Source organism: Coenobita brevimanus, chromosome 100 (assembly GCF_032717465.1).
Source record: "Coenobita brevimanus isolate Jiangsu-jjx chromosome 100, ASM3271746v2, whole genome shotgun sequence".
NCBI lineage: Eukaryota > Metazoa > Arthropoda > Malacostraca > Decapoda > Coenobitidae > Coenobita > Coenobita brevimanus.
The window spans coordinates 4954832-4978758 of record NC_137053.1 but is presented as its reverse complement, the minus strand read 5'-3'; the positions used below and the strand labels follow the sequence as shown (position 1 = coordinate 4978758).

General features: G+C 44.6%; 1 protein-coding gene across 2 annotated transcripts; it reads right to left on the bottom strand.

The window, feature by feature from the left end:
- Positions 1-3008: 3008 nt before the first annotated feature.
- Fkbp12 (peptidyl-prolyl cis-trans isomerase Fkbp12) lies at positions 3009-22455 on the bottom strand. 2 transcript variants are annotated; one of them, XM_080284238.1, is made up of 4 exons: positions 22237-22450; positions 11407-11454; positions 6253-6365; positions 3009-4605 (listed from the first exon to the last, which is right to left on the bottom strand). In XM_080284238.1, the coding sequence occupies exons 1-4, from the start codon at positions 22271-22273 to the stop codon at positions 4474-4476; spliced, it is 330 nt and encodes a 109-aa protein (XP_080140364.1). In that variant the 5' UTR covers positions 22274-22450; the 3' UTR covers positions 3009-4473. The 2 variants fall into 2 exon arrangements, with proteins under 2 accessions (XP_080140364.1, XP_080140365.1); XM_080284239.1 differs by lacking the exon at positions 11407-11454 and having other exon boundaries at positions 22237-22455.
- Positions 22456-23927: the final 1472 nt, after the last annotated feature.

Genomic DNA, 23927 nt, shown 5'->3' with positions numbered 1-23927 from the left:
CCCCCATAACGCTAAGGATACATCAGGCGCAGTGGAGAATTCCAGTGTCCAATCAGGGCAAGGATTAGCACCTGCCCCCGCCTACCTCATAAAACCCAGGTCGCCTCACCTGTCTCCAGCATTCAACCGTGAGTCACTGACCACTCACCACGCTCCGTGCCCCCAGAAATGAAGATCCGACGGGTGACCCTGCCCAGAGGAAGCACCACCGCCTCCGGGGGACACCTCCTGCAAAGGACGTCACAGGCCTCCAACCTCCACGTAGCCTTTGACCCACACCAGGAACCAAATTTACCTACCCACCACCGGACCGCCCTTCTCCACAACCTCACGCCGACCCACCGAACCTCTACCTCCGACACCTACCACCTCCAGCCACAAGGACGTGACTTTTACGACCACGAGGGTGGTGAAATACCAGCAATGTGAAGACCAGCACCAAGAGGAGACCACAGGGAGGCGTGAAAAGGGCCCGAGCCAAACGGGCATACATCCCCTGTCACCAGACCCCCCTCTTCTCCTCAGCGGAGCCCGCAGGAAGTACGCCACTCCACCGCACTACTCTCGGGCCAGACCAGCACTCGCCAGGATTGGGGTGGGACTTGCTCCTTGACAGTCCCAGGTAGAACCGTGACGACGGCCACCGTCCACGTCGGGGAGAAGACAGCCACCGTACACTTCTTATCTACCATCCCCTGCAGGACCGCAGCGACGGCCATCGTCCGCACCTGGGAGGGAATGGCCACTGTCCTTCCCTCACCTGCAGCCTCCGCTGGGAGCAGAACCTTGGCGACGGCCACCGTCCGCGCCAGGGAGAGACTGGCCATCATCCTTCTCTCATCTGCTGTCCCAGGGCAAGGTAGAACCGCGGCGACGGCCACCGTCCGCGCCGGGATAAAAACGACCACCGTCCTTCTCTCACCTGGTGTCCTAGGTTCAAGCGGAACCATGACGGCGCGGCGCCCCCCGTGCCCATCAGGGAGGGAACGGCCACTGTCCTTCCCTCGTCCGCTACCCCCGTGACGCCCCTCAAGGGTAACATCCCTTGCTCTCCTCACCTCTCCAGAGGCCGAGTGGGACACCCCTCTCGCTCTCTCCAGAGCTAGCCCCCCAGCAGAGTTGCAGCTGGAGAGGATCCAGAGCGGCCCCGTAGTGAGTATGGGGATAAGCTCCCTGCAGCCAGAGCCCCTAGTTCGTCCCTCACTGTCGGACTCTCAGAGGAAGAGATGCTGTAGGCAGCCCCTGATGGCATCTCGACCAAGCGGGACATTATCACGTATACAGTGTATATATATATATATATATATATATAAAGCGTTGCACCCCACCGTGAGGCTGCTAATCAAACACTAACGTCTCAATGAACAATGTGAACATACCGTACGGTACAGTGAATGGTCCGACCAAAGTTACCGGTTAGTGACTATTACATATATTAACAATTCGGTACTTCATTTGGTTTGGATTATGCATAATTCTACAAATTCATCATAATTTCATAAAAGAAGGTCATTTTATATATAATGTAATAATAATTTTCTAAAAGCGGGATATTTAAGATAATTTGTTCAAAAAGCGGGACATTTTAGTCAATTTAAAAAGCGGGACAGACGTCACAAAAGCGGGACAGACGTCACAAAAGCGGGACTGTCTCGCCTAAAAGCGGGACTCGTCACCATATCCCAACCACCCAGGAGTGTCCCCAGGACTCCTGTCGGAGACCTTCCCAGCCCCACCAATGAGCAAGTCCTTCCCCAGGAACAGGTGCAAGGAAGCGCGTCTGCTCACCCTGTTCGGCGCCAGTCCTGAGGTCTGACCTACCCACTGAGGCCCCACCAGAGAAAGGCCTCCCTCTACACCGCCCAGTAGCCCACCTTGGACGACCCAGCCCCTGATAGTGGTCCTGTCTCTCCTGCGGAAGAGTACACCTGATGGGACTCCTCCCACACATGGACGACACCTGCAGCTGCCCAGTCACCGGTAGCCAAACCCGGGTACTCTGTCTCTCCGAGTGTATTTAATCTGTACATTGTATTGTGCCCATCATCGAGGTAAGGTTGGTTGACCCGAGTTTTTATATCCCGTTCCTCTAGTTGCATGCTCTAGACCCAGTCTTGAGCGGACCCCAGACCAGTCGCTCGTGCACAGAGAGCAGGAACAAGCGGTGAGCGCGTCAACACGCAAACTGCTCGCTTGTGCCCGCGGGCACTACCCACTCGTGTGGACAGGGCTTAAGAAACAGACTGTAAAAGTGAATGTAGGGAAAAGCCAAGTTGTGATCTTCGAGATAAATGAAGTCTCTGAATGCACAGTGAGGCTGGATGGTGAGGCAATGGAGTATCAGAGCATTCATCTACTTGGGTAGTGCGCTGAATAAGGATGGTGATGGAAGTTTTGAAGATGAAGTGCTTGAAAAAGTTCAACAGGGAAGAAAGGTCACCGGTTCTCTGAAAGCAGTGATAAGGAACAGGAAAGTGAGCATGGAACAGAGATGCTGCATGATAGTATTGTGGTAACTCTCTAACGTATGGAAGTAAAGCTTGGACCTTGTTGAACGGAATCTAGTCGAGTGAGAGCAGTTGAAATGAGTTATTTGAGAGGAGCATACGGTATGAAGTTACATGAGAGAGAGACTGACAAATGAGGAAGTGAATGAGCGGTATTGTGTGGATGTTATAAAGTATTAGAAATACACTGAGGTGGTTTGGCTATGTGGAGAGGAGGGAGAGCAAGAGCTTATGTGCGTAAGGTGAAAGAGGAGGAGCAGGAAGGGGGAGACCAAGGATAAGATGGATGGATGAGTGGGGAGATATGTGAGAAGGGGAGTGACCTGGAGGGCAGCAAATTGGCAGGGGACTGGGTGGCATGGAGGAGATTTGTTTGTGGCCACTCCTTACAGGATTGAGGCATCTGGCTGTGATAGTTAACAGTACTCCCCACAATATCTAGGGTATGACCGTCACATAACTACCAGGACACAGCCATGAAGATGGTGAATGATACACAGCTTACTACATACTTTATTTGACCAGAAGAACCTTGTACTGAGAAGTTACAAAAAAATAAAAAGGTACAAAGTCACGCGGTACAGAAGGTGGACTGGTTGGTTGACATGGCCTGCCCAGAAACAGGTCTTTACTCAGTTAGTCAGTCAGTCCTTGTTATATGTTCGGTTCCAAATTGCCAACTTGTCCATACAACTGGTACTGTAAATAGGCAGAACTGGTAAATCAGCTTTACAGGTTGCAATGGAACTTTAAAAGGCCTTTTTTTGTTTAATCTGCTAGATACTGTGAACCAGAGAAAAAAGTAAAAGACATATACCAAGGACTTTCTGTACTGTAACCATACTGAAAATGTAGGCTTGGTGACACAGGTTTTATATATTTATATATATGTAAGTCAGGGATGGTTGAAAATGGCAGTCTGTATATATTTTTCCTGCTCCACTGAATGGTAACTATTTTTAAGTGAAGCAATTATTTTTGACTGGTCAACAATATCACAATCATGACAAACTGGTGATTCACTCAGATGCACTAATAATACAGTACAGTAGAAATAAGCACATTTACATACTGACACAAAGATTGATAAAAGTGCACTATTCTGCTATGACGTTAATCCATTACTACAAACATATGTAATTTGAATGACGAGCTATACGTAACAACAAACGTGTCTGTTCTGAGCTGACTTTTAATTCAGTCTATTGCTTTGGAGGAGGAGGCCACAACTGCCAACATTTAACCTAAAGAAGACACACAGTTTTGTTGCCATTTGTTGATTGGAAGCTACAGGGTGTGGTTTGAGGGATGGGACTGAGAGGATGATTCAGTCCCAATAACAATTTTTCATGTTTTTAATATACCGTATGTTTGCACTTAAAGCTAGAGATACCAAATTTTTGTTGAACTCAATTCCTTGACTCTAAAACAAGTCATATTAGACCAAACTAAAACCCACTTATTCTATAGTAGTTTTTCATCTGGTATACACAATTACTTTTTGTATCTAAGCTAAATGTTATTTATGATAAAGCATCACTGAGGTCCGAGGCAGATGTAGTTACATGCGAAAATTCCTCAACACAACAAACCAGTCACTACTGACAATTTGCCTACACTTTAAGAAGAAAGTGATGGACATTCATGGTGCTTGGGTGGGTGTGAGTGCAGCAAGAAAGTGAGAATCTTCTTCAATCTTAAACTTTTAGAACATGGTTAAGACAGGTAACAGATCTGAAGAAACTGCACAAACTAACAAACATTATGATCATTACCTTAACACTCAATAGTACAAAATGTAAATATAAAAGCATAATGACGCTGGTACTTAATATTAACCACAGAATTAGACATTTACAACTAAAAGATGGTGACACAAGACTCCTAACAAAAAGAGAAGCATTAACCCACGGGACCTGCCCACACCAGCATCACATGCCCCAGAACAGAATAGGGTAGGGGTCATTTAGGGGTCAACACTAATCAGCTCCACATCAAAGGTGAGGACGGCATTGGGTGGGATGACACCAGGGAACCCTCGCTCTCCATAAGCATAGTCAGGGCTTACCACCAGCTTAGCTTTCTCCCCTACTGACATCTGAAAAAAAATACCATCCATGCATCATCATCATTAAGAACTCTTCCAATCTGCTAGGCTTTCTCCCCTACAAACATCCGGAAATATATATACATATTATATATATACAGTATATCATCCAATCCTACATTGCCCCATGAGGAACGTAAAAGCCTGGGGCTAGCCAGTTGGTCCCAACATTTAAGATGAGAGTGACCAGCCTCATTCATCCCTGAGTGGCAATACATGAGCAATCAACCCCAACCACACCTTGGATATAAACCTTCACAGGCTCAATCTGACTGGAGCACAATAATTACCCACTAAACCACCAGGTGCCAAAGTATGGTTATATGGTTACCAACCAGTGCAGTAAATGGTGTGTGTGTGTGTGTGTGTGTGTGTGTGTGTGTGTGTATGCACTATTCGAGCGAGTGGATGGTAAGTGCCTCCACCTACCACTTATATATATATATATATATATATATATATATATATATACACACTATTCTCTTAACAGCTTGGCCTTCTACCCTACAAACATTTGAAAACAAAATTTATACAGTAGTCACAGTTCCAGCTTTACCCTCTAGTAGGAAGAAAGGGTAAATCTGGCAACAATGGTTTTGTGTGTGTGTGTGTGTGTGTGTGTGTGTGTGTGTGTGTGTGTGTGGTACACACATGGATGCCTGCACACACACAAACTGCAGTGGTGCCACATTTACCCTTCTCTCTACTATGGGGTAAAGCTGTAACTGTGGCCATTTGTATATCAACATCCTGACACTTTTCCTACTCAATGTTGGGGTGGGGCAGTCATGGTAATTTTAGTTCCACATTTTTTACTTTTACTTTGCTCAGAGTTTTGTCCTTTTCTGCTTAATCCAAGTAACTCAGCAGTAGAAATGGACACTGCTACACCTCAACAGATGCTTTCCGTGTCACTTCTTCATAACTATATTCCAGTATTAATCTTTGGCACAAATCTGCATCCAAGATGGAGAGATGGTAAGTTAAGCCAAGTTGATGTGAAAGTACAGTATACTTAACCACCAGTTTAGCCTTCTCCCCAACATATACCTGGAAACAAGAACTTGTAAATCATCCTGACCCAAATATGAAGTGGGGCAATCATGGTAATGCAGGTACAACTTCACTCTGATTTAAGTATTTTATGTTCTAGTAAACTGCTACCATCATTTTTTTTTAAATCAGCTTTGGAGTGACTGAATGGAAGGAGTCAGAGCTTTCATTAACCCTTTTCCCTACATGAGGTCTTTCCAAACTGAATAAAACTGTTTGGTGGTGGCTAGAATATAAACAATACTGTCACTGAACTGAAGTGGTTTACCTCACTACCACATGGTCAGTGATCAAACAGTGTGGTATTGGAGCTAATGCAGGTGCAGCGAGGTGAAATAAGTGCCAGTTTAGGTAACCTGGATATTTTATTTTATGCTGATGTTGTGTAGCTGACCATTTCCAGAAACTTAACTCCAATGAATCCAAGTTATGAAGGGTTTGATCTATAATCAAAGGTTATTCAACTTGTTTTCCAGTAACGTATTCCAATCATAAAATGAGCTCTGCCTGTATAGTGCATGCACACGCACACACACACATGCAGGTTTAAGAGTTCAAACCAATTTTAGTGAATAATCAACATACCTTGGCGACACCTTCATCCCAACCCTTGATGACTTCGCCCTGGCCAATGCGAAACTTGAAGGGCTTTCCACGATCACGAGAAGAATCAAACTTTTTACCATCAGTCAAGGTGCCTGGTGGGTTGATTATGTAATAACTACTTATCCATTCCAAGAACTAAACAGCTAAAATTATCCACTACATTCTAAGTCTATAATGAATACAGTATTCGAGACAATACTAAATGCACTCTTTACTAAGTGATTTATCATACACTGCTGTAATGCTAATACTGTACTCTGAAGTGTATAGTAATTTCTTACTTAACACAGTGCATGTGTTCCTAAAGATTACAATGTTTAGTAAAAATGAGAAGGTATGTTTCATCAGGGCACAATCTATCTATCTATTGCCAGACGCCATAATCCCGTAAGGGGTGGCCATTTGACTCTGAGTTATTCGTTTTACAGGAAGGGGCACTAACCCTCCACCAACCCACTTTTTGACACATAGGGAGCACGTATGGTTCAGTTATATGGTTACCACCCAACGTTGTAAATGGTTTTTTGGCCTACAGGAAACCATTTGGCTTGTCACTCAATGTAAAGCCACCTGTAATGGAAAGAAAAGCAGTAAGAAGTGACAGGAAAGATGGAAGAAATAGGAAGAGAGGAGGGGAGGCACAGATAAAGAATGCTAAAGGCTATGGAAGAAGTAGGCAGCACTACATCATGTGAGTCGATGATGGTCGCATATCTTCTCAAATATAAAATTATATCCACAGCTGCTAATAAATACAGCAACAAAATGCATCTGATGTTAACAAGGTGTATCCAAGTTCATAAGCAGTATATACCGTAAGATGGGGTAACTGGGCACCATTTTTACCTCGTTTTTGTCAATATTATAGAGATGTGCAGGAATTTGGAAAGTGAAAAATGTTTTTAAATAACTCATTTAGGGCCATCTTTTGGAACCAGACACATACTTAAGGATACAAAAACAACTTGCTCAGAAATAAAACAAGGTGGGTGCCCGTTTACCCTAGGAGATGGGGCAACCGGGCACCCAGACCTTTTTATTACTGTATGAAAGTGCTCATTACTGTTGACTTTTTATTTTATTTACTTTTTTTTTTTAATTTATCCGTTTCTGAGCATAGGCTTCACAGCCTGCTATCAAGGCCCAGCAGTCCTCCTACATACCATACACCTCTACATGTCACCACTTCGACACTAACACCCACCGTCCCTATTGAATACATGCTAGGGCTGTCTCCTACAGGACTGGTGTACTGGTATTAGCGGGGGTATTTTTACATGTCGGCGGGTCTTATGGTAGATCAGTAAAGCCCGATTTAATGAAATTCAAATCCTTAAACTGTTCTCCACCCCAGCCGGGATTTGAACCAGACTGCTACTAAATAACATAAACTTAGGCAGGCAAATATAATATGTAAAAAACTTATATATAACATAAGCAGGAAAAACAGGTGTACTTCTTCTACTCAGGATTTTGTAGTTCCACATCATCACTGTGGCTCTGTGGGCAAACGAGCTAACAGATTCAGAGCATGGTGCATCCCTGAAACTTAGCAATATAGCAATATATGACAAGGAGTCTCTGAGACATATTTAGAAACTAAATGATGAAAATTAGTTCTAAATAATGAAAACTAGTTAATATGACTAGTTGCCCTCCCCAAAGTGCCCAGTTACCCCACTTGAATTATCCTTGCCATTACCCGGTAATGCTTAACTGTAGAAACATGTTACTGGTTCCCATCCAACCTTTGATAATGTCCAATAAATGAGCATAAGTAGAGTTCTCTAGCTAACTTCTAACATAGGTAACTTATCTTTTGCATTTCCAACGTTGGGGCTTCCGTGAATTCTTGAAAACGTCACTCTTATGCATGCAAGGATCAGTGGGCTATTTCTAACTGTTGAGTTTGAGGTATGTTATTGCTGGGGGACAGCTAAACAAATAGCACCAGAAAAGTTTAGAAAATTAAAGATTTATAGGTTTTATACAGGAAAGTTTGCAAATAATTTAGTGGGTGCCCGGTTCCTCCGCTAAGTGCCCAGTTACCCCATCTTATGGTACATTGATAGATAGATAGAAAGAAAGACAGATAGATAGGTAGATAGATAGACAGACAGACTGATAAAGCGATGCACTGCACTCTATTGGTATACAATACCGTACATGCAACCAAGTTCAACTACCATGATCCTAAGAATTCACTGTTGTGATAATGTTCTTATGATATATATATATATACCTGTATAGCCTGAATAAAAATAAATTTACCATCTACACAGATTTGGTGTTGGCTGCAGAGAATGAAAGCGAGATGGAGGAAAGATTTAGGAAGTGGAGAGATGGTATGGGTCACAAGGGCTTAAAAGTAAATGCAGATAAAACAAAAGTGATGGTATCTAGGGCTGGGGGTGGTACTATCAAAAGAGGAGGGAGAGTGGCCATATGCGATATGTCACAAGGACGTGGGAAGTAATGTCATCTTGTGCAGTGTTTGTGATAAGTGGGTGCATAAGACATGTAGCGGTATTAGAAGCAGACTGCGAGATAATGCTGATTTCATGTGTGCAGTATGTCAGGGAGAGCATGTGGATATTGCCAGGCGTGAAAGAACTGAACTTGCTGGTGAGTCTCTTGAGTGTGTGGAAGAAGGGCAGGGAGCTGTTGCCTCTCCTGACATTGACATGGTTCTCCCTCCATGATAAGGGATCTTTCTATGCAGCATGTGTCAGGTGTAATGCTGTATGGTAGTAAGACCTGGGCGGTAAAGGAAGAGGATATTCACAGGCTCAAATATACAGAAATGGCAGTGATCAGGAGGATGCGCAGTGTGTCCTTGGGCCATTTTCACAGTCGTTCCCAATGCAGTCCCCAACAGCCTACTTGCCTCTGAACACACATTCTCGTTTTCACAGTTGCCCCCAACCAGCCTTCTGAGGCCTCTGTTGGGGACGGCATTTGGGACATCCTGAACAAATTACTGGAACATTCTTGGAGATTATGGAGCCTCCCCGAACAGACGGTCCCGAAAGTATTAAAGTAAAAGAATAACTATATGTAATATTTTCAATAATATTTCAATATTAGATACCCAATGTGATATTGCTGAGATAAATAACACACCTGGTATGGGGGGGGGGGGAAAGTACTTTTATGAGACTTTCTACTATGTATCCAAATACTAGCCTTTCGCAGACTGGTGAAGGCTCCACAACAAATGGACCTGAAAGACATACAAGAATCATTGTCTAATATGTATTTTCATTAAAATTCTAATATCTGATGTCCGATGTAAAGGCTGATATAGCTAACACCCCGTTTAGTAAAAAAAAAAACATGTTCATGAGCTAATACTATACCTGTTAATAAACCACACCATAACTCATTAGATGTTATTATACATGTTACTTCTTCATGGTTATATTTACTTAAGCCTTTTTTTACAATACTGTACTTAGCATTCATCATGATTCAGCTTACAGGTCTCCCTCATTTTTCGTTGTATCGTTTTACGATATTTCGCATTTACGATCCTTCTTCTTTAGTACCAAGTGTTCATTTAACAATTGAGCTCCCTCGCATTTACGATTGGGCATGTGGACATCCTGCGCTCACAGGCAGATCGGCTGAGAGTTGCGTGGCATACCCGCCCCACCCACACAGTTTCCCGCGCTTTTGCCAGTCTCTCCCGCGTGCTTGTTCAGCATACAACCTCTGTGTGTCTGTGTGCATCAGTGCCCAGGATATTACTATTTCTCCTGTTCTTCCTATTTTGCACCCCTAGTCCCACCACCGTGATGTCTTGTAAACGCCCTGCAACATCTGGTGCTGGTGATATGAAGCCAAAGAAAGCAAGAACGTCCTTAACCCTGGAGTCTAAGCTTAATATTGTGAAGCGGCACGAAGCAAGTGAGGGGGCAAACTCTATCGCTCGTTCCATGAGTATTGCACAGTCGACTGTATCGACTGTTATAAAGCATGCTGTCAACATTAAGAAAGCTGGGGAGACAAGCACGACTCTACAATACATAAAACATCATCATTATTATTGCAATTAGATCACTTGTATGGGTCTTGGGTTCTGGGTTCCTTATACACGAGTCCAGGAACGCATCCCTATTTTTCCCATTAAACCTTAATTTCACTTTACCGTATTTTGGTTTACGATTGCCTTTCTAGGAATGCATACCAATCGTAAAACGAGGGAGACCCTTTCGATTTCAAGCAGGAGTGTGGTACGGTTGCCGTTAGTTAGCTCTTCATTCCGATGTTATTTCCTATTCGTTGTTTTTGCTTCCTTCTTACAAATATCTTCACTCCTGAATATATTAGTGAGAATTGTGTGAAGTGGATTTTCCAGCCATGTTATTCACCACATTCCAATCTAAATATTCTTATCATATGGAAGGTGCTGGGTTAGGTGTCATTTTCTTCTATCAGTTTACTTCCTTCATGCTTTCACCACCCAGAACTACCAACCCTACCGCATCAACACACGCAGACGTCCCCAAATTAGTAAGCTCCCGAAAGCCATTTGGAGCAACTGTGAAATCCACAGATGCTTTTGGATCGGGCCCGAAAGGTTAGGGAAGACTGAAAACGGCCCCTTGAGTGCAAGGCCTGGGGGGGGGGGGGCTAGGTTTCTAATGGAAGAGTTGAGAAGTAGGATGGGACTGAAGTGTGTTGGTGTTGTGATGAGGAGAGGAAGACTGAGATGGTTTGGGCATGTGGAGAGGATGGGGGATGATAAATGGACTCAGAAAATGAGTAGTGTTAATGTTGGGGGTATGGTTGTGAAAGGCAGACTGAAAAAGACATGGGACGAGGTCACTGAGTGTGACCTCAGGGTTAAGGGACTAAATAGGAAAGCTGTCAGAGATCGAGCAGAATGGAGAACCGCCAATAGGCGACCAAGGTCGATGCATGCAAGCACGTTGGAGCCTTCAAATACGAAAACGGTAGACAGTCCTATAAACTGGAAGGAAGCTGGCAAATCAGCCAGACATGTACAAGTAACAATGGAATAAATCTTTAAGTTATTGTGGATTTAACGTAAAAATGGGGCATAAAGGTGAAAACATGGAATTATAGTGTGCATTAATGTACATTTCAATTTCAAATGCCATATCTCACCTGTATAATGAACCACCACCTGCTGGCCAGGCTTGGGGTAGGTCTGGCCTGAAACAAACCAACACTGAGTAAGTAACAGACAATACTATACAACTTTACCCCCACCCAGGTGAAGCAGCCCTATGCTAAGCTACTACAGTCCAGTACAATTAAAGACGGTGAAATGCCTTGCTTCCACTGATGGCATTATATGATCAAAAAGCCTCCAGTCAACTCTTAGGGGCAAAATTATTGCAGGCCATCACTGACTAGGTCTTTCTAAGAACTAGACCACCATCATACAATGATATACTGTAATGAAAAAAGCTGTAACATAGTTAGCACTGAAATGTTAAGCAGCATGAGATTCCTGTCCAGTGTACTAAATAATGAATGTTCTGGCACTAAACATAACACCTTAAAGTTAGACAACACAGTTGCTGCAACTACAACACACACATTATTGGCCCCTCAATGGCCACTGGCATTGGATGACAGTTTACTGTAATCGAGCCGGTGACGTCGAATTAGCGCGAGCTATAGAAAACTGCGAACAATTATGGGAGGGGAACGAAGGTTGCTGGTATGCTTACCCAACCTTACTCTACCATCCCAAGCACTCAGGTGGTCACTTTTTCTTGGAAGCTTTCGCCCTTATGTTTATATGCTAATGGCACATAACTGGTGAATTTTATTGTATCTTCTGCGAATAATTGCAAAGTGCAGGATGGGTTTCGAGGTGCTAAAAAACACAATGCCAGGTGTGCCAGACAATTCTCTTCACATCTGTATGAAAAAGAAATCAATTTTCGAACTCTGGAAAAACAGTCTCGGGGCCGGCCAGGGGAGTCTGCAAATTTCTGAACCCACGGCCATTGAGAGGTTAATGTACTTCAGGCCTAACCACATTTTAATTCCTCTGCTACAACGTGCCTTTCACAAGGCATGTCTGATCTCTGGCTGTGTTCCTTGCAGAATCTTCAGTAATTTTTAAAATTTTATACATTTCCTTATGACACAAAGTGTTTGTTTATGCTTGATGAATGGCCAGACACAGGGTGAGGCAACCATTATCTTCCTCAGTGGTTGTGATGGCTGCTGCACTGTACTTCCAGCACACTTGAGTGCTCAATGACTATACGTTTCTACACACCAGAACAGGGTGCCATTGCGTCCTTATTCATAAAGATGCACACCGATTCTTCAGGTTTGTGCCATTTGTAGGTTTACCAACTGCTTTACTTCATAAATTAACGTAAATACATTACCGGTATATCTATCAAGCTTCTTGCATTTAAAATGATCAGTTTTCCCAAATTATCAAAACTGTTACATCTTGTCTAACATATATGGTATAGCATTAGTTACGGTAACTAATTAGAAAACTATTTTTTTCTTTTTTTAAGAGTAGAGAAAGAAGTATGCAGCCTTCATGGATCTGGAGAAAGCTTATGATAGAGTGGATGGACTAGGAATGTGGAAAATATTAAGAATATATGGAATAAACGGGAAGCTGTTCAATGTCGAGAAGCGTATGTATGAGGATGCAAAGGCTGCAGTGCGTGTGGATAGTGAACTGAGTGAATTTTACTATTTGAATGCTGGATTGAAACAGATGTTTCATGTTCCTATGGTTATTCAATCTGTATAAAAGATATACAAGGTAGGGTAGTGGATGCTAGATCTGCCCTAATGAGAGAGGGCAGTGTTTGGAAACTTCCTCTACTGTTTCAGATGATATTGTAATGTTAAGTGAAGACAAAAGGGAACTGCAAGTCATGGTGAATGAGTCTGGAAGTGTGTGTAAGAAACAGATTCTAAAGGTGAATATAGGAAAAAGTAAAGTTATGGTTTTTGAGAGAAACGAAGTCACTGGATGTACAATGAGGCTGGATGATGAGAAAATGGAAAATGTGTGTGCAATTAAGTAATTGGGTAGTGTGATGAGTAAGGATGCAAGTTTGGAGGATGAAGTGCTTGAAAGAGTACAACAGGGAAGAAACGTTGCTGGTTCTTTGAAAGCAGTGATAAGGACCAGGAAAGTGAGCATGGAAGTAAAAAAATAAAAAAAATAAATAAAAGTCTGCATGACAATATTGTGATGCCAACTCTAACATATTGAAGTGAAGCTTGAACCTTACTGGAAGGACACAAGTCAAGCGTGAGAGCAGTGGAACAGAGTAACAGTATTTGAGAGAAGCATTGTGGTGTGAATGAGACAGAAAGCAGCAGGAGAAATGCAATGAAGAGATTTGGCCACGTGGAAAGGATGGTGAGCAAGAGACCGGTGAGAAGAGAATGTGTGAGGTGGAGGAGGGGAGAGGGTGGGGGAGGTGGAGGAGGCGAGAGGGAGGAGGAGGCCAAGGATGAGATGAAGGGATGGAGTGGAGGTGTATATATATATATATATATATATATATATATATATATATATATACACACAAGAGGAGTGTGTGAGCTGGGAACAGGGCAGCAAAATGGCGGGGGACAGGGCAATATGGAGGCGAATTGTTGTGGCCACCCCACATGAGATTAAGGCATCTGGCAACAGACAGATAGAAGGAACGAAAGGCCAAAGGCCTACAAATTGTTCCCTAACAAAAAAATAAAACTAATCCCTCCAATATCCGACGTAATAGGGCCATAGGCAGGTCCGGATAGTGGTCCTGTCCGGATATTGGGACCCAGCTTATGGACTTGTACTTATGGACCCTAACTCGGAGAAACACCTATAAAACTCCCTCTGGACATGCATAGCACCTATTTAAGACCCAAATCACACCAATAAGGCACATAAATGACTGAAATAAATGCAAAAGAAGCATAAAATGAGGGTTTAGAGGTAGGTTCATACAATATTAAACATTCTGGTTACTGGCTCCTGGACTAGTAATTATGGACCCTAATCTAACATAACTCAGAAAAACACCTTCCTACTGCACATGCATAGCTCCTAACACCCTATTCACACCAATAAAGGACATTAAAGAGTGAAATGAGGTGTTCGAGGTAAGTATAGTATGGAAAAAAGTACAGTATGAAACATTCTGCCTACTTACAGCAAGTCCATGGCCATCTCGATGAATAACCGCCTCCTCTCGGACTCTGACAGTAAGAAGGATATCCTGAAGCACTTCCAGTACACTGTTCTTGAAGTCTTGCACTGAACTTAGTCAATCGCACTCAGAAGTCTGTTCTTTTCACAGTGCGCACTCTTGTCTAACTTATGCTCCATTGTAACGTACTAAGTGTTGCACTCTGCACTTTAACTTTTCCCACTCTTCTAACCATTTTCTAAAGCAAAAACAAACAAGTCTATTTACGTTAAATTTTGTTCCAAATTAGTCTTTTCACTCACAACTGTAAATCCTTAACACAACACACTGTTTTTTTCACTGCACAACACTGTAAATTCCCATGTGGTCTAGTGGAGAAGTTCTTGCTGTTTAATCACTGTCAGAGTCCAAGAGTATCACTGGCAGGTGACCTAGGGGTGAGTCGCTGGGTCGTGGTGATGGCATACCCACTGCAGACGACTCTGAAGACAGACGCAAACTCACGTCGAGCGGTGACTCCACCGTGGCTGATGTGCTGGGCTGTGGCTCGGAGCATGAGGCATGAGGCATGAGGCAACGGAGTGGAGCCAGGGCTGGGCACAGAGGGGGTCACGGGCCTGAAAAAACTGTCAATCGTTGATTGACGCAAGGACCGACGATTCTGACGATTGATGATGCGCTGCCTGAAAGCATGCACTTCCTCCACAAGTCCCAAGGGCCCCATCTCCCTGTCGCAGTCCGGGTGTTCCAGGTAGTCAAGAAGGAACTCTAGGTGTTCCCGGAGTGCGCTCAGCTTGGGGATGGCTGGAGTAGTGTCATGCCGAGGGGAGTCCGCATCATCGTCGCCGTCCTCGTCGGAATCTTCAAGCTCGGTACTGACACCTACAACTGAAGACGCAATCTCGATATCAGACAAGGTCTGATACCCAGGATCGCCCTCGTCGTCATCCCACCACTCACGCACATCGTCCACATCAACATTGTCGCCATGCGTACGTAGCCGTACGTGGAAGTCATCCACGTCAAACCCTAGAAAATCGTACTCCACATCCGTTCCGAGAAGCAGACGAGACCAACCATTTTCTAGAGTCTTGACAGGGACTTCCTTCCATGAACTGGCCCAGCTGTAGATTGCAGACTTGATGTTGTAGCGGCGAAGGTTTTCCAAAGTCCGCTGGCCTCGCAAGTCCCGTCTCTCCCTGTGATCGTACTCGTCCTCGAGAACAACCATCACCTCGTCCAGGAACTTCCGGCGGTATAGGCGCTTTGTTGCCACGATCACTCTTTGGTCCATTGGTTGGATGAGAGCAGTCGTATTAGGTGGCAGAAACATGCACCTAATCCGGCCATTCTCAGCCACCAAGTCCTTGTCGCATGGGTGGGCAGGTGCATTGTCGAGGAGAAGGAGGGCCCTTACCTGGTCACAAAGGATTCCCAGTGTCTTCGTCTGGTAATTGATGAACTCCTTGACGAAGTGGCAGTGGAACCAGTCTTTGAAGATCTGGGCTTCAAAGAATGGTACCAAACGACAGGAAAGACATCCATCACCCCACGAAGACACAGAGGCTGCTTTGCACGGCCAACAATAACAGGCTTAAGCCGGTGCATGCCGTTAGCAATGGCACAACACAAAGCAGATAGGCGTTGCTTGGAGAGCTTGCGGCCAGGTACAAGCTTCTCCATCTCCTCGGCTTGAGTGTTTGTTGGCAAAGAGCGATAGAATAAACCAGTTTCGTCAGCAATGTAGACTTGACCGAGAGTGAGGCCCTCCCTGTCAATCAAGTCCTTCACCTTGTGCCAAAACTTGTCAACTCCATCCTTGTTAGCGTCCAAAGCTTCGCCATGAGCTTTACAGTTGGTAAGGCCATGCCGTAACTTGAACGCGAAGAGCCAACCCTCGGATGCCTTGAAGTCTAGGGAGTCGTGAAGCCTGGCGAACTTCTCAGCAGCAGCCTTCAGCTCTGTTCCACGTACTATCACACCAGCAGCACGTTGCTGTCGATACCAAATCAACGTGGAGCGGTCGATTTCAGCAAACTTGGGAGTAAACATCACCTTCCTCTCCACGTTGCATTTGCTTCTCGACGAGAAGTCAGCCGTGTACTGCATGAGTTTGTCTCGGGATCTCCTGATATCGAACAAAGTAGATCGGGCCAGGTTGAACTCGCGGAGGATGCGGGAAGACGACCACCCTGCATCTACTTTCTCCAATATCTCCAGTTTCTTCTCCAGAGTCAACACCACTCTCTTCCTCTTCTCAGGCAGCGGGGCCATCATCACACACACTAATAAGAGGCCCGAGAGCAGCAGGAGTGCCTGCAGCAGGTAAGGAACCACCACAAAAGCAAGCACGTGGGCAGCCATGACGACAAGCGTGCACTCACAGCGAGAGACAGGTGGAAAGTGGGGAGGATGCAGCGGCGCTCTATCGGACGTTGGAGGAATGACGCGCCACAACAAAGCTGTCCCGCGCGGCAAGTTCAAATTACGGGCGGGAAAAATTCCCCCCCCCCCCCGGACCATTTTGGGAATGTTGGATCCCGGGACAATTATGTCCGCTTAGTGGGGATGTTCGGATATTGGGCGTTCGGATATTAGAGGGATTACTGTACCGGTAAATAAATAAGACAGCCATATTCAAGATCTGTTCATTTTGAGATGCCTGGACACACTGCATTTAAAAGACTGAAGGTCATAGGCAGTAGGAAATACAGACACAGGAAGACAGTTCCGGAGTTGACCCATTACATACATGAAGGACCGGGATTAAGAGTTAACTCTTGCATTAGAGAGCTGGACAGAAAAGGGATGTGTTAGCTACTAAAGGTGCTACACACCCACCGTAGTGGTGGAGGGATGCAAGCAGACAGTTCAGAGAAGCAGTGACCATTGAAATAGAAATAAAGAGGAGATAAAGATGCAATAGTGTGGCAAAGAGATTGAGCTTGAAGGGAGTCACTAAGAGGAAGAGTAGTTAATTAGACAAAAAGCCTCTGACTCTACCTTCTTGAGAAGAGATCAAAGTGGAGAGCCTCCTCACACGAGTTGTACTCTACAGAGGGGCGAATAAAACCTGTTCATTAAGTCAACAGCTGTGTAGGGGTAAAGAAGGCACAGAGTTGGTTTAGGACACCTAATCTCTTGGAAACACTTTACTTGAGGGGTAATATCTTTCCAAGACAAATCCTGACAAATGAAACTCCAAGTATGTTCAAAGATGATGCAAGACTGAGTTGGGTATTGTCAAAAATTAGAGGATATTCCTGTGATAGATTCTGATGGGTCAGATGTAAAAACTGAGTTTCTGATGCATAACAAGATTACTTTTACCCCAGAGACATAAGCCAAGTCAGACATTAAGTATGCCATAATCTCATCCACTTTATGTAGAAGTAACTGCCGAGACGGATGCAGCAGGGGCGGATGGAAAGATGAAAGGTTGAGTCATCAGCATGTGAGTGGGCAGGGTTTGATGTACAGCTTAGGTCACTGATGAATAGAAGGAAAAGGGTTTGTGACATGACAGAGCCCTGAGGAGCACCACTACAGATAGCCCTAGAGAAGAACGAAGGCTGTCTACAACAGCAGCTATGGTACTGAATGACCAGAAAGGTAACTAGAAATGAAGGCACAGATAGAAGAGGGCAGTCTGGAATTTACAGATTTATGCTAGACTCAACTGAAAGCCTCTGAGCTGTCAAGCGCATTGGCAAAGCTTTTGCCAAACTCCCGAAAAGAGGACAACCAGGAGTCTGAAAGGGGGGTAAGAAGATTGCCAGTGGAGCATCCCTGGCAGACCCATTTTGATGGCAGGATGGGTGCTTTAAATTTCTTCGTAAAGAATAGATTAAAAAACCTTAGAAATATGTGATGTTAAATCAACTGGGCAATAGGCTGAGGGCTGGGAATTGTCACTCTTCTTTGGGACATGCTAAATGAGAGCACACTTCCTGCAAGAAGCAAAGGTGCAAGTTGACAAAGCCAGAAGAGTTTACTTAAGCAGGGTGTAAGCACACAAGCACAGTTCTTGTGAACAGGAAGGACCCTATCAGACCCATATACCTTGTCAGTACTGAGGCCAGTGATTGCAGAAAACACAACTGAATATATTTTAATGTCAGCCTTGGGGGTGGAGGCGATGGAGGAACAGCACTGGAATCATCTAAGGTGGAAATGGAGGTGAAAGTCTGAGTGAGGAGTTCTGCTTTATCAGTAGATGAAACAGCTGGAGTTATCAGATCAGTAAAGAGGAGGGAAGGATGATGAAGTAAGGTTGTCAGAAAGGTTTCTGGCAAGGTGCTGGATGGAAAGGGAAGAATGTGAGGTGGTGTGTTCAGAGTATTAAGTACGAATGAAATTATTTTTAGCAGGGAAGACAGACAGCACGATTCCAGGCAGGAACATAAGAGAGATGAGATTCTAGGGTGGGTTGGCTCCAGTACCCATTGAAGTCCCTGTCCCTGTTGCTGACAACATTAGAACAAGCGCGATTAAACTTTTTTTGTTTTTATTTTTTGCATTAGTCACAGGATAAGAGAAAGGAATGTATGATTCCATGTCCGAGAGTATAACCTCCATAATGTGCGAGGAACACTCAGATGGCTCTCGCCCATGGAAGCAATAATCATTCCTGGGAAAATCAAAGAAGTACTGGTACTGCCTGAGGGCCTCCCAACAAGCAGCTCCAAAGTGCCAAAGCTGCCACTTCACAGGAGGGTCCATAGAATTCACTGGAGTGGCAGGGCAGGTTAAAGTGATAAGGTTGAATTCAGAGGAGCCCAACAGAGAAAAGATTAAGTGTAAGCAGCAGGATTAGCTGTAAGGAAAGGTCCAAGCTTGCTTGTCATTGGAACTCTCCAAAGTGGTCTGGGATAAGGGTAGGGTGTTGTACAAGCTGTGAAGCTGCTCTAGGCCATTAAGGATAGAAAAGATATAGGATTGTTCACCAGGTGGAGCAGTTAAAGTCAAAGGTGGTGGTCATCACTGAAATCACCTAGAGTGGAGATTTCAGAGAAAGGTGAAACTGATAGGATGTGTTCCATCTTATAAGTAAGATAGCCAAAGAATTTTACATAGTCAGTAGGAGTAGGGGGTAAGTACACAGCACAAATACCGGTATATTTAGTCAGAGAATGAGAGGACAGCCGAATCCAGAAAGCAGAGAATTCTAAAGATTCATGTTCAGGAACACAAAAGCAAGATATGCTGCTGTGTACATATACACAACAGCCGCTTTCAGCTTAGAAACGACCATAGAAAAAGTTGGTGGATATAGAGAAAGGTTTTGTATCAGTCATCTCAGACAGCCAAGTTTCAATAAGGAAGAGAAAGCAAGGTTTTGAGGAAACGAGGTGGTGTTCAACACAGAAAATTAGAGGAATGGCTGTGAATGTTACAAATTTGAAGAAATGAGTCAGATTGGTTCCAAGCATGGCATCTCTTTGCCATCACTTTGGGCTACTGTTAAGAACTTACATTATCCTTTCTCGTGATGGTGATGCAGTATTGTCAAACTGTTCAGAAATCTGCTTACAGTAATCCCTGCACTATCCAGACGCCCACTATCCGGACTCGCAACTTACTGGACGTTTTGGGCTCAGGCCTTTGGAACCCAAAAATGGCCAAAAAAAAATTAAAAACAAAAACAAAAAAAATCAGACATTTTTTTCAACCGTACTTTGAAATTGGTGCGCAGCACCGAACAGCTAGACCACATGGGAACTTACAGTGTTGTGAAGTTAGAATTCAGAGTGCAATGATTAAGTACAGAGTGTAAACTGGCGGTTGAAAATGGCGTGGTGCAATCAAGAACAGAATGTGCACGTGTTAAACAATTATAACTCACAGAGCAAAGGATTAAGTGCTACACAACACTGGATTACTGTACGTGCTTCGAGCATTTTCACCACTGCCAGAGCCTTAGAGGGGGCAGGTTAACCTTCGTAATGAACAGCCACAGACGTGTTGTAAGTACTCTGTACACTGCTAAATATTTTCCATACTCACTTCTAATTCCTCATTCTCTGGTTCCTGTTCATTATTTCATACTTTCTGTCCCTTATTTGTGTGAATAGGGTCAAATAGGTGCTATGCATGTCCAGTAGAGAGTTATGTAGGTGGTTTTCTGAGTTAGGCTGTGTTAGGGTCCATACGTAACAGTCCAGGAGGCAGGGGCCCACTATCCGGACGGATCCAACTTCCGGACATGCCTTTGGCTCTATTACCTTGGACAGTGGAGGGATTACAGTATTCTGACAGAGCCAATCTCTGCTTACATGAATTAAAGAAAAAATAATTGGCTCCAATATTAAACCTGGTATGGTACTGCCTGAAGGGTTAGCTATGTGTAAATCAAACTAAGAGGACCTACCCTAACTATGAAAGTTATATCCTCCAGTCCCGGTGTAATGCAGTCTATAAAAGCATGTGTTGCTTAAAGGCAAAGGGGGGATCCTCTCTTTAGCTCAGTGGTTATGTGCACGCGTCTGGAGAATGAGGGCCTGAGATCGAATCACAGCCAGACCAGTGTGATTAATTTGTGAAGTTTCATTTCAGTTATTACACTGGTGGCTGCAGTGGGATTTGAGGAAAGGCTTGGAGGGCAATAATGATGCTGTTCAACTGACAGCATCTTAGTCCTTACATCCTGGGGATGAGCTGTTCGGTGTGGTCTGCAGCGTCCTGCCATGCTACGCTATCATGTGTTAAACTCACCAAATTAAACACCAGGGAGAGATATGAGCGATATAATGGGGTCTATAAAAAAAAAAAACCATGCTGCTTAGAGGCAAAGCAGGGATCCTTTCTTTAGCTCTGTGTTATGTGCACGCATATGAAGCCCGAGGGCCTGAAATTGAATGTCGGCCAGACCAGTGTGATTAATTTGTGAAGTATTACACTGCCTTATAAAACTTTATCATACCACTTTAACCTGTGAATCTGCATTTTTGTTGAGTTACCTTGAAGTGCCTGACTATAAAGTTCCTTCATGTTATTTCCAACAGCTGTAGAGAAATGCCATTGGACAGTGTTAATTTTATCGATTAACACTACCTGTTGGAAAATGAATTTCATGGCCCATAATATAAAGACAAACCAGTTTTAGCCCTCTGAAGTACAATACATAAGAAAAAAGGAGGGGGAGAGTAAGAAAATACAGGTACATGCCTACGGTAACATTAAATAGCACATCATTGCTAAAAACATACTGAACACTTCTTACAAGTGCAGTACAGTAACTGACAGTCAGGAGCATGGAAACAGTACTTGGGCAAAATATGGTCAGAAAATAAATGGCTAACTTTAATTTGCCTATATGTACTTTAAAACTGTTTGAACATTTCTGAGGTGCACTACATAATCCTCTGAGCCACTGAAACTAGGTAAATAAGTAAAATGTCTGGCAGCGGGGTGCAATAGCAGCCCAACCTCCCGACATGCGCGCTCTGGAATGCCGCCACCCCCTCCCACCCCACACCACCCCCTTCTCAACCTTCTCTTACTTTTGAGAAATGTTCCTCACCCACTCCGTTATACTACTTCACTGAGAAGCAGATCGTACCAAAAAAGGTGAGGCAACAACGGTGTGCAGCGTAGGGCTAGGATAACAACGGCAAGCCGAAAATAACACAAAGTGCATGTTCCTGCCGGGATGGACCTGCCCACGCCAATCTTCCCTGTTCTCTCTTGACCATACATATTAGACACCAGCAAAGTAAGGTAACCAGCATAAACAAGGCACCTTAACGTTACTATTACAGCGGTTAGAACAAGGTAATTTTGGAATAACACCTACCATTGCCGCTCTGGTATGTCTGCACCTCGACACCCATGTTGTTAACTCCAGTCACAGTGTGGCTCTGATTCTTCTGCCAGGCTGTAAGTTTCAAGTGTCGTACGGTACTATTCCAAACCAACTTCTTCTTTCGGTACAAATGTTACATATGTACCCTCTTGCTTTCCTATACAAACAGTAAATAAACACCTAAACCTAAAATGTAAAGGAATGGAACTTAGATAGGTTTACATTTGTGACGCTAGGAAAGTATCGTACATCTGACATCGCTGTACGCGATATGCCGCACCTCATGAAAACAGTTGAGCATAAAATTAAGAATAAAACATCTGCAGGAAATGTGCTTTATATGAAGAAAAATTGTAAATGATATATATATATATATATATATATATATATATATATATATATATATATATCCTCTAACCCAACTGGTTTACATAATTTCGCATCCAGATGCAGAAATATGTAAGCTGTTAAATGGTCGGTTGTCCCACGCACATATTAGGTGTTAGATATACGATCTTCCAAGTATGGAAGAACACCCGATATTTCTTCACACATTTTTTACTTGCAGCAAATATGATTATGTTCCCATGGGGAATCCGCGAAGAGATGGTAGCTATTGAGATCTAGCTGGAACCTCATGGATACAAAAGTACATTATAGGTGAATTATAGTGGCGGATTCAAGGGGAAGGCTCCTGGATGGGCACACTTCCTCAATAATAATAATAATAATTATAATAAAATGCAGCAGGACATCAAAACAGACCGCAACGAGCCACCAGAAGGAGCCCATGGAGTGTACACAGCGCAAATGAGCTCCGGGCGGAAACGGCTAAGTTCACCCGGGCCGCGCTTCCCTATGACACGGAACTCGCCCGCCGGCACCATAGCAGGAATACGAGACGACCTGCCGGGCGAGCTGCCCACAGAACAGGCAGGGGTGGAACTGTTTCTCCAGTTCCTAATAGCACCCCTAAGACAGCTGATAGCCGCTCACCCTCCTACAGGAGACGGCCGGAAGCCGCTCTGGAGGAAACTAGCAGATGGCCTGAAGCTGCTCCCACCTTCATCATTAGATGGCTTGAAACAGCTCCGAAGGTGTCTCTCGGAGAGACGGCCTGCGGCCGCTCGCCCTCCTACAGGAGACGGCCTGAAGCCGCTCTGGAGGAAAAGAGGAGACAGCCTGAAGCTGCTCCTGCCTTCGTCAGGAGACGGCCTGAAGCAGCTCAGAAGGTGCCCCTTGGAGAGACGGCTTGCAGCCGCTCACCCTCCTACAGGAGACGGCCTGAAGCCGCTCCAGAGGTCAATCAGGAGACAGCTGGTAGCCACTCCCGCCTTCATCAGGAGACGGCCGGAAGCTGTTCTGAAGGTGCCCCTGGAGAGACGGCCGGTAGCCACTCACCCTCCTACAGGAGACGGCCTGAAGCTGCTCCGGAGGTCAATCAGGAGACAGCGAGAAGCCGCTCCCACCTTCATCAGGAGACGGCCGGAAGCTGCTTTGAAGGTGCCCCCGGACAGTTGGCCTATAGCCGCTCTACCCTCCTGCAGGAGGCGGCCGGTAGCTGCTCTGAAGGTGTCCCGAGACAGCCACGGCCAGTAGCCGGGCCCTACTGCCAGAGACGGCCTGAAGCCGCTCCTTCATCAGGTGCTGAGCCCTGTCCACCTACCCACGACTTGGAGGGA